The sequence below is a fragment of the Narcine bancroftii genome, chromosome 13 (genome assembly GCF_036971445.1).
Source record: "Narcine bancroftii isolate sNarBan1 chromosome 13, sNarBan1.hap1, whole genome shotgun sequence".
Classification (NCBI taxonomy): Eukaryota; Metazoa; Chordata; class Chondrichthyes; order Torpediniformes; family Narcinidae; genus Narcine; species Narcine bancroftii.
In genome coordinates, this window is record NC_091481.1 from 71,869,373 (window position 1) to 71,881,072 (window position 11,700).

General features: G+C 41.4%; 1 protein-coding gene across 6 annotated transcripts in view; it reads left to right on the plus strand.

Moving 5' to 3' along the window:
• LOC138748355 (lethal(3)malignant brain tumor-like protein 2) overlaps positions 1-11,700 on the plus strand; it is a 96,276-nt gene that overhangs the window by 36,805 nt on the left and 47,771 nt on the right. For all 6 annotated transcript variants that reach the window (XR_011347968.1, XR_011347970.1, XR_011347969.1 and 3 more), the window contains 3 exons: positions 4,341-4,458; positions 7,784-7,918; positions 10,730-10,818. Coding sequence is in view for 3 of the 6 variants with exons in the window: in XM_069908398.1 (XP_069764499.1) it covers positions 4,341-4,458; positions 7,784-7,918; positions 10,730-10,818 (342 nt within the window). In the remaining 3 variants the exon portion in view is untranslated. The remainder of the gene's footprint in view (positions 1-4,340; positions 4,459-7,783; positions 7,919-10,729; positions 10,819-11,700) is intronic.

Sequence of the window (11,700 nt, forward strand, 5' to 3'; positions counted from 1 at the left end):
TCTTGTGAATACTGATGCAAAGTATTCATTTCGGACCTCCCCAACTTCCTCTGCCTCCAGGCACACATGGCCTCCTTTATCCTTTAGTGCCCCCACTTTCATTCTCGTCATCCTTCTGTTTTTCACATACACATGGAATGCCTTGGCATTCTCCTTAATCCTACATGCCAAGGCCTTCTCATTCCCCCTTCCTGGCTCTCATATATTTCTCATGAGCCCTTACTATATCCTGCTTTCTATAGCCAACATTCACTTCCTTCTTCCTCTTGTTACCTGATCTGTTTGTTCAGCCTCAGTTCCCTTTTCCTACCATCTTTTTGTCCCAGTGGGACAAACTACCTTACAAAATAAATACCAATAGTGAACGAAAAAGTCAGTGAGGCAGTGTCTGTGGTTCATTGTTCATTCAGGAATCTGATGGCAGTGGGGAAGAAGCCAGGAAAAATCCTTGGAGATCTTGACAGCCAGGAATTTGAAGTTCTTGACCCTCTCCACTACTGAGCCCTTGATGAGGATTGATTCGCATTCCCCTGACTTCCATCTGAAGTCCACAATCACCTCCTTGGTTTTTCTAGCGTTGAGCGCAAAGTTGTTGTGACATGACTCAACGAGCTGATCCATCTCCCTGCTGTTCGCTTCCTCATTGATGTTTGTGATTCTGCCGACAACCATGGTGACATCGGCAAATTTGTAGACAGCATTGGAATTGGGCCTGTCCACACACTCATGGGTGTTTTATGAGTAGAGCAGTGGGCTAAGCACGCATCCTTGAGTAGTATGCAGCTCGTCAGTGATGAGGTGACAGTATTTCCAGGTTAATGGAGATGAGCCTATTATCAGATCAACTATGATCATGTTGAATGGTGCAAGAGGCTTGATGGGCCAGAAGGCTGACTCCTCCTCCTATTTCTTATGGGTTTTTTTTAATATTTAAGTTTTCATACATGTATTAGTTTCCTAATGCAGAAAAAGTCAATCAAATATTCAAATCAATTATACATAATACAAATTATGCCCCAATAAACCTCACTAACCCCTGCCCCAATAAACCTCACTAACCCCTCCCCCAAATAATAATCCCAAAAATAAAAGAGTAAAGAAAGATAGAAAGAAAAATACAGAAATTTTTTTAAAAAAAGGACAAAAAACAAACCTGGTTACCAAAATATCATCACCCATTCATACAACTTTGCCTTCAATATCATCATTTATTTATCCCAAGGAGTTAGCAATGTTTCATGAGGTTCAGGGAAAGCTTTTTAAAAATTTGTACTTGGGTGCCAAATTTTCAGAAAACCTATTTATTCCTTAAATTATGTGAAATTTTCTCAAAGTATACAACTATATATTTCTGTATGCTATCTTTCCATTCCCAAATGGGAATCTGATTTCCAAGTTACTACTGTACATTTTCTTCCAACTGCTCAAGCAATTTTCATCAATTCATTTTGGAAAAAATTCAATTTCAATCTTGGTTTTATCGCTGAAAATTTGCCCAATAAAAAAAAACACATTGGATCTTGTGGAAGTTTAACTCCTGTAACTGTTCTAAAAATGTTTCTAATTCTATCCAAAATGTTCTCAATTTTGAACATGACCATGTAGAATGCAAAAAAGTGCCTATCTCTTGACTACATTTATCTGATAGATCGACTTTCAATCTATTAAAATTTTTATAGACGAGGTACAATTGATGCAAAAAATCCTATTGCACCAATCTATATATGACATTTACTGTCTTTGTCATGCTACCATAACATAATTCCTGCCAGTTTTTCTCTCCAATACTTGAATTGAAATCCATTTCCCATCTCTATCTAGATCTGTGAATTCCCTGCTTTGAAGATCCTTTTTGCAATAATATCTATGTAGCAGGTTTAAATGTCTTAGTAAATCTACATTTCTATTTCACTTCTTTCAGACAATAACATTGTTGGACCTAGTTTATCGCGTAACTATCCCTTTAATTGATAATAAAATATTCTCTATTCCATATTTATTTTTAATTGATCAAATGACATTAAATTTTATCCTTCATAACAATTTTCTATATTTCTAATTCCTTGAGAGAACCAAATATTAAAAAGTATTATTCATAGTAAATAGTACAAGTCTATTTTGAATCAAAGGCATTTTAATTAACCCTTAATTCCTTATTCCAATTTAATTGTTTACTTTGTTCCATATATTAATCACGTGCTTCAACATTAGTGTATCTCTGTCTCCAGATATTAATCTCTGTTCCCATTTATATATAAAATCTTCTCTCTTATCCATCTCTATTTTGAGTCATGCTGGTTTCTCTCCATAAAAGGAAGAGAGAAATTTCATTTGTGTGGCTCTAAAATAATTTTTGGGAAATTGCAGACCTGCCAATTCATATTTCCATGTTAATTTTTCTAATGATACTCTTGACATTTTGCCCTTCCAAAGAAATTTCCTTACATATTTATTTAGTTCTTGAAATAATTTTTGCGCAAGGGATATAGTTAATGTTTGAAAATGATATTTCACTCTTGGAAATGTATTCATTTTTATAAAATTAACTCTTCCCAATAATGTTATTGGCAATCCCGTTACTTTTTTTAAAAATCTTCTTCAACTTTCTTAAGTAAAGAGGTCTAGTTTAATTTAATTTGTATATATTATTTAAATTATTATCGACTGGTATCCCTAAATATTTTATTCCATTTAATGGCCATTTAAATGGAGAATTTCTTTTACACTGAGAATAATCACCTCCAGTAAGGGGCATAATCTCAATTTACTTAATATCCAAATTCTATTCCATGTTCTTCTAACCTTAAATATAATTCACTCAATGAATTTTCCAGTTCTGTCAAATAAATGATTACATCTTCTGCATACAAGTTAATCTTGTATTCCTTTCTGCTAACTTTAAAACCTTTAATGTCAAAATCGGACCAAACCAATTCTGCTAACAGTTCTATTGCTAAAGGAGGTAATGGACATCCTTGTCTACTGGACCTAGTTAATTGAAAAGATGTGGACATTTGTTACAAACTTCTGCTTTTGCTTTAATCCAATTAGAAAATATTGGCCCCAATCTAAATTTATCAAGTACTATGAATAAAAAAATTCCCATTCTAACCTATCAAATGCTTTTCAGCCTCCAAAGCCACCGTTACACTTTAGTCTCCTTTTTTTTTTGCACTAAATGTATTATGCTCAATAATATCTAGTCACATTATATGCTAATTTTCTCTTTTTAACAAAACCAGTTTGGTGTCCATATTTATTAATTTTGGAAAAATTTGCTAAAAATCTTGCTACTATTTTATAGCTTGCATTTAACAATGAAATTGGTCTATACAATACTGGTTTTAAAGGAACATCTTTTGATATTACTGTTATTATTGCCATATTAAAAGATTCCAGTAAGTTGTATGTTTCAGCTAGCTGTCCTAATACATCCATAAATGAAGAAATTAATAAATCCTTAAATGTTATAAAGCTCAGGTGGAAAGACATCCTCTCCTGGCGACTTATTACTTTGTAATAAGTTCAGTGCTTCCCTAACCTCCACTAGGGAGAAAAGGGCAGCCATTCTCTTTGCTCTTGCAGATTTAGTTTAGGTAAATTTATTTGTGACAAAAAAATTATCTATTATTATCTATTACAGATTCTGATTGATATAGTTTCATGTAAAATGGTTTAAATTTTTCATTAATTTCTTGTGTTTATAAGTAATTAAATTAGAATCATTTTTAGTTGCAATAATCATTCTTGATGCTTGTTCTGTTTTTAACTGCCATGCCAGCACCTTGTGTGTCCTTTCATCCTATTCATAATACCTCTGTTTAGTTCTCATTATCACTTTTTCTGTTCTATATGTTTGTAAAGTAAGATACTGAGATTTCTTATGTTTTATAAGTAGTCGGACAGAAGTACCTCTTGTTAACTGGTATTGAAGGAACGGCTAGGCTCTCCCCAGGATCTGAAGGGTTCCATTCCTGATCAGAAATGAATAAAACCATTGTAAATTGAATGTTATAACAGGGAACAAGGGACATGTTGTTGACTCCTGATTCGATCATTCGTTCATTGTTTGCTATTGGATGGGCCGTGTGTGTTTATTTGTAACATGGTACAATCACCTGGTCCACCACCAAGCATCACTGAAGGGCTGATCTCCTTCAGTGAGTATGACCTGTCTTGTCTGAATGGTAGCATCTGTGGTGATTCAGCACCCACTGTGGCCTGAATTATCTACTCAACTAAAGTTGTACTTAATCCCTAATCTTCAGGATTTTAAACAGGCAAAATCTCGTATTTTTTTAAAGGATAAATTAATGCAATGTCTAATGTTTCCCATTTAGGTTCCACTATTTGACCAGTGGGAAGATGTTTCAGAAGGGATGAAAGTGGAGGTTTTGAACCATAACTGTAATCTTCCTAACAAAGTTTTCTGGATAGCAAGTGTTGTCAAATTAGCAGGTAGGTCCTATTGATTCTGTCTTAGAACAGCACTGGATCCTGCTTTGCAGATAATTGTCACCTGAACTTGGCCATGAGGGGATTGGGGCCCTTTCCTCTGTCTGGTGAAGGACTCCAGCACAGACCGATGTTCAGGGAGTTGAGATCTGGCTCTGCGCTCAGTTTGTCTCTACTGTTTCGTGGAAACATCTCCAAAAAGAAATGGAGATGATTCAGAATCAGGTTTATTGTCATGAACGTGTGTCAGGAAATGTGTAGTTTTGTGGCAGCATTATTGTACATTACAGGTGGAAAGAATTGCTATAAATTACAATTCTGTAATTGCACTATTTGGGAAGAAAAATGAATTGGTACAAAAGAAGAAAAAGTGAGGGGAGTGTCTGGTTCATTGTCCGTTCAGAAATCTGATGGTGGAGGGAAGGAAGCTGTTTTTGTACTGTTGCATGGTCGTCTTCAGGTTCCTGTACTTCCTTCCCGATGGTAGCAGAGTGAAGAGGCCATGGCCTGGGTGGTGGGGGCCCTTGACGATAGAGACTGCTTTCTTAAGACACGGCCTCTTGAAGATCTCCTCGATGGAGTGGACTAATGCCCATGATGGTGCTGGCTGAGTTCACAATCCTCTGTAGATTTTCCTGTCCTGTGCATTGGCTCCTCCGTACCAGACAGTGATGCAACCAGACAGTGATGCAACCAGTCAGAATGCTCTCCACGGTCCACCTGTAGAAATTTGCAAGAGACTTTGGTGATGTAACAAATCTCCTCAAACTCCTCAAAATATAAACGCTGGCGAGTCTTCTTCGTGATTTCTTCGATGTGGATAGATCTTCAGAGATGTTGGCCCCCAGGGATTTGAAGTTTCAGACCCCTATGAGGACTGGTTTGTGTTCTCCTGATTTCCCTTCCTGAAGTCCACAATCAGTTATGCAGTGTGAGAATGGGCAGCAGAACAGACCATGGGGGGTGGGGGGGCGGTTGGGTGGGGCGTAGAGTCAGAGTAAAATTGCCTTCTTTTGGGAAGGCAATAGGCTGGATTGTGATGGACCTGTCTCGCTGCTGTTGTGTCTGCTTCCAGAGACCAACAGCCCAATTCTTTTTTCCCCTGACTATGTGAGAAACAGCCAACAAGTAGATCAAGCTGCAAGCACCTGGTAAGTGTCAGGAATTGTACCCTGTTGATCACCAGGCAAGCTTCTAAAGGTTTGCAAGAGTTTTAGAATCTGTTAATGGTCTAGTACAGGGGTGTTAAACTCAAATTCACGGAGGGCCAAAATTAAAAACTTGGACTAAGTCGAGGGCTGAACTAAATACTTATTGAAAATTTTCAACAACATCTGCATGTTTTCTCTTCTTTCAACATATGTAATGTTAAACTTTAGGATATAACTTTAGGAGGATAATGTTACAGGTCAGGAGTAGGTAGCTCAAGTTCACCCTTTGCTTGACCTGAGGGAAACCTATTTGGTCCCTGTGGAGATGTAGTCAGCATTCACAGGCTGTGTCCATTTTGGCCTGCATCAGGACTCAGCATTTCCTGCTCACTCCTCAGGCTATAGGGCTCTATTCACCCTCGACCCACCATCCCTCTACCTGACCCAACCTCTACTCACCCCTCACTCCACTCGCTCTGTCTCTACCCACCCCATCCTATACATGCCCCTCTACTGCCTCTCCCCTCAACCTGTTCCTCCCTCTACCTGTCTCTCACCCTCTAATCACCCCTCCCCTACTCGCCCTGCCCCTCCCCTTTTACCTCTTCCCTATCCACCCCTCCTTCTACTCATCCCTCCCTCTAACTGCCCCTCGCACCACCATAACTTCCCCTGCCCATTACTCCTCACCTACACCCTCTGCCCACCCCTGCTTACCCACCCACTCAGGCCCAGCGCGCTGCCGATCAGCCTTTGTGGACAACCACCATCTCTCTCATCACGTGCAGGGCCGAACCAGCCGTCCCTGGGGTCCGCGCGGGTGCAAGCGCTGAAGGCCGTGGCGACCGGGAGAAGTGCGCTCGCGCTGTGGAAGGGCCGTCCGGTGCCAGTCGCGCGGGGCTCGCGCTGCCCTGGGGCCGTGCGCAGCCTGCCATGTCCGTCGCGCTGGCAGGAAATCACAGGCGCTCGCCAATCCGCCGCACCGCTCGACAGGTGGGAGAAGTGACTGGTTGTGCGGGGAGCCTTCCAACCGGCTTGCCGGCTGATGACATCGACAGACTTCTCGAGTTACAATTTCTAGTGTTACAATGGGGAAGGATGTGCAATGAAGGGGGAGGATGGTGGGGGTGACATTACCAAAAAACAGCATCAGCTCTCGCTGCAGGGCGGGCCACCTCTAATACATTTTTGAAATGATCTTGCGGGCCAAATATAATTATATCTGGCCCGCGGGCCAGAGTTTGACATGTGTGGTCTAGTAGGTAAAACATGTTTAAATAGACAGAACTAAAAAAAAGAAATGATTTAAAAATATTGAAATGGTTTAAAACAAATGAACTCGTGTTTGGTTTTCTCCCTCGAATTTGCAGATAACACCAAGGTTGGTGAAGTTGTAGACAGGTAGATTGATGCAAGAGATTAGAGATCAGTCACAGATGTAGGTGGGGAAATAGCAGGTGGAGTTTAATCTGGATTTGTATTTTAAAAAAAATGGGCGATGGGGCAGCATACAGGAGGGAGGGCAACTGGATGATGCACCAACAACAATCTCAATCAGGGTCTTAAGGACTTTTAGTTTTGCACTTTATTGACCTTTTTCTCTGTATTGCACAGTCAGTTTGTTTACATATCTTTATTTATTTACTTCTGTACCTAATTTTTATTTGCACTAAGGGGTAATTGCGCCTGGGCCACAGGAAAAGGAATATCAGGGTTGTATTTGATGTCATGCATTTATTCTGACAATAAATCTGAGGTGTGCACTTTGGGAGGTCAAAAGGTAAGGGAAATGTACATGGTTAATGGTCTTCAAAGTCTTGATGTGCAAAAGGATGTCAGGGTCCAGGTCCCCAGTTCTGTGAAAGTGGCCACGCAAGTTGATGGGGTGATTTGGAAATGGTATGCTTGCCTGGTGAACCCTCCACGACTCTACAGTTTATTAAACTATTTATTTATTTATGTATCTGCATATATGTTCTGCATATGTATAGTTTGTCTGAATGTGTGTCTGTGTGTTTTGCACTGAGGACTGGAGAACGCTGTTTCGTCGGGTTGTTCTTGAACTTGAGTGGACCACAGTTTGCTTTTTCAGTTATATTGTACTTCTTTAACAAATAAAACCATTTAAACCTTTTAGAAAATTTTAATTTTTTTCATATTTCATTCTCACTTTCCAGGTTACAAATCGTTACTGAGATACGAAGGATTTGAAAATAACTCGCGGCAAGACTTTTGGTATAATCTTGGGAGTGCGGATATTCACACTATTGGCTGGTGTGCGACGCTGAACAAACCTCTAGTGCCTCCCCAGGGTATGTCCTGGCTCCTGTGTTTTTATTATTGATAGAACATGTTATCAGGTTCCTCCCCAATCATGTGATGTGATGGGGGTGGAAGGCAGGAGCGGGAGCAAGGTGGGTGGAAGAGAGGGACAGGAGGAGGGAAGTGGAAGGGAGAGGGATACAGAAGGGAGGAGGGGGGAGAGAGGCGAAGGGTGGTGGAATGGGGGCAGGTTGGAGGGGGAGCAGAAGGTAGGGACAAGAAGAAAGGGGAGAGGGGCAGAAGGAGCGGGAAAGGAGTGGGAGGGGTGTATGTGGACCTTGGGATGTTCATGTAGCTCTCTAGGAGAGGAGGAGTTTAGGTGGGTGGTCAGCTTGTAGTCTTAGGGGTGGGAATGGCTGGTGGAGGGCAGGAATTGATGGTGGGGAAAAGGAATTGTCTATCGTTTGAGCTTTCCAAGAAACAATATAAAGCCTGATTATCACAAGAAAAAAATTTTTTACTTAAAAATCAGTATTTGTGGATGTGGGTTGGGAGGTGAGAGGAAAGATCACTGATATTCATGTCTGTGGTAGGAAAATTAAAAAAACAATAACTGAAAGGTGAGTCTTGGAAATATTGGTACTGGGAAATTGTGTGTGTTCTTGATGTCTGTCACACATCTGGAGCGAGTTGTTGGTGGGGTTGAGAGGTTCATCAGGTTAATTTTTGGAAATTAATGGGTTTTATTTTTTGTGGAGAGGTTGAGCAGCCTTGGACTATACTCACTGGAGTTCAGAGGGAGGAGGGGGGAATCTTGCAGAGACACATGAAAGGAGCATTTATGAGAGAAGCAGGGTGGTGGAGTCTACTGGCAGGCGAGTGAATCAGTCGATTCTCTGCCAAGGAGGAAATGGAGGCAGCCTCATTGAATGTATTTAAAATGCACATAAATGTTTGAAGAAATGAGGTAGTGTGGATTATGGGAAACGGGCAGTTTTTAAACTTTCACCCCACGAGCCCGTGCCGCCCAATTGACCTACAATCCCGGTACGTTTTGAACGGTGGGAGGAAACTGGAGCCCTTGGAGAAATCCAGGACAATGTATCAACTTCTTACAGACCACATGGGATTCGAACCCACATTGCTGGCATCACGTTGCAATAATCGCTGCTCTAACCGTCCTTTAGTGGATCCAAGTCCACGACCAGATCAGCCATAATCTTATTGAATGGCAGAGCAGGCTTCACAGATGACCAACTCCTGCTCCTATTATGTTGTTAAGGACAAGAGGCTTGTAATCCAACTTTTACTGCCTTTATGTAAGGTTTTGTACAAATCACTCTCAGAATATTGTCTACAATTTGGTTTCTTTCCTTTGCTGCACCAAGTTTACTACTTTAATTCCTGGAATGAAGTCCTGTCCTTAGAATTGACACTGAGTGATTGAGTAGAATAGTTCATTGGAACTTGAGAATTTAAGATTCAAGATTCGATTTATTGTCTTGTAATAAAGACAGTGGCATATTACATGAAAATGCCTTTTGTCTGCTGTAAGGCAGATAGATTCGTGATCAGCAGAAATTGCCTGAAGAACATCTTCCAGTCAGAGAAAGAGAAGCAAAAGAGTATCTCCCCCCTCCCCGGAGTCACCGAGTGTCCGTGGATTTGCCTCCAGTGCTCCCATAGCTTCCTCAGCCCCACCCAGTCCAGTCCAAATCATCACCCCCACCCCATTAAATTCTGTGCATTTCTGTAGCAGCTTGAAGGCTGTTTTCTTGCGGAGAGCCTCAGCACATTTCAGATTTGGATTTTATTGTCAGAGTACATACCTGACATCAGATCCAGCCCTGAGATTCTTTTTCCTGCAGGCCAGGCAGGATTGCCACCCATTGGCAGTTCAAATGTACACCTGTAAACAGATAAGAAATGTGAACTGTACAATACAGAGATAGAAAAAAAATAGCAAAGTGTACAATAAGTTTTTAAATAAGTCCATGATTGAGTTTGTTGTTAAGGAGTCTGATGGTGGAGGGGTAGCAGCTGTTCTGAACTTGGTGGTGCGAGTCTTGTGGAACCAACGCCTCATGGAGAGCAGCAGCGAGAACAGACAGTGTGCTGGGTGATGTGGATCATTGATGATTGCTGCTGCTCTCCAATGGCAGAGTTGCCTGTAGATGTTCTTGATAATGGGGAGGGTTTTACCTGTGATGTTCTGGGGTTTTTTCTCTGAGGTATTGGTGTTCCCATACCAGACCATGATGCAGCTGGTCACACACTTGAGTACACTGAAGTAAAAGCCTTGCTTTCTTTCCACTTCATGTAACATAAATATTTTTTATGTAGTTGGAAGAAACCAAAACTTGACTGCTTCATGAAAGACGTAGATAAGCTAGAGCGAGGTAAGTTGTTCCCATTGGTGGGGAGAGACCAGAACTAGGGGACACATCCTCAAGATTTAGGGTAGTAGGTTTAGGACTGAGCTGAGGAGGAACTGCTTTTCCCAGAGGGTGGTGAATCTATTGAATTCGCCATCTATTGAAGCAGTGGAGGCGATCTCAATGAATATGTTTGAGACAAGGTTGGATAGATTTTTACATAGTAGGGGAATTGAGGGATGTGGGGAAAAGGCAGGTGGGTGGAGATGATCCTATCATCAGATCAGCCATGATCTCATTGAATGGCGGAGCAGCCTCAACGGGCCGAGTGGCCGACTCCTGCTCCTATTTCTAATGTTCACAGGGAAGCAGGTGCATAAACCTTGAGCAGAGACCTTGGAGGGGGGTGCAGCCATAACAAAAGGGTTGAGAATGCTGCTGTCATGTGAGGTGACTTGGTATTGATTGGTGATGTCCTCTATGCAGCTGTACAGAGCAAAACCACAGACTGGAGAGCATACCTGTTAAGGAAACTAATTGGTTCCAGGACCCTACCAGCTGATTTCCATTACAAGGTATGGGAATACACACACAATCTCGCTCTGTGTACGTTGTTGTGTCTTGACAGGCTTCATCCCATGAAGTCCAATGGAAGGGCTTGTGCAGCTGACGCTCACTAGAAGAGGAGGGGCATCAACTAGTTGCACCATCCTGAAATGCCTGTGTGTTGATCAGATTTCAGATCGATGCTAGTTTCGTTGATCTTGGCAATGAGGTGTATTTGGCTTGGGCAGTGGAAACGTCACGGAGGGTCCCTACTTTTTATTGCTATTTGAGTTTATTTTCTAGTATTGGAATTTGAGCGCAGCCTATGAAGTGATTTAACCAAAGTGGAGCTTTCTGTTCCAAGTCAAGTTTATTGTCATCCAATTGTACAAGTACAAACCGATCTAACCGCATTCTCTGGTCCTCTGAGCAAAAATGCGCAGACACACAACCAGACATAACACACACATGGTCCATGTGCAGGACAAATATTTCATCTATACAAGTAAATAGGTAAATATTGTTTTATGAACATGATCATCTCGGATGGTTCGTGCTTCTAATCTTCCACCTTCCTATCCATGCACGTTCCAACAGTAATCGATTGCAAACTTCAAAGACATCTCGTCTGATGTATTTGCTCCCTAACTTGAGATTGCTGAGACCGTCTGAAGGCCGCCAGTTCCTGCCTTGTCTGTTGTTTCCATCTTGGGAGCATTGTATTGTTTAACCATGATTCTGAATGAGAAAATATCCACAAAGTGGTTTCTTCCGAGGTTGCAAGTGATGTGTCCCGTCTGTGAGACTTGCTGCACCTTCTGGAAACTGTTTTCTTTCAACAGTGACTTGTCAAAAAGAATCCTACTCGTTCATACCAAGGGCAGGAAAGCCTCTTGACCCTATTCGTTTCA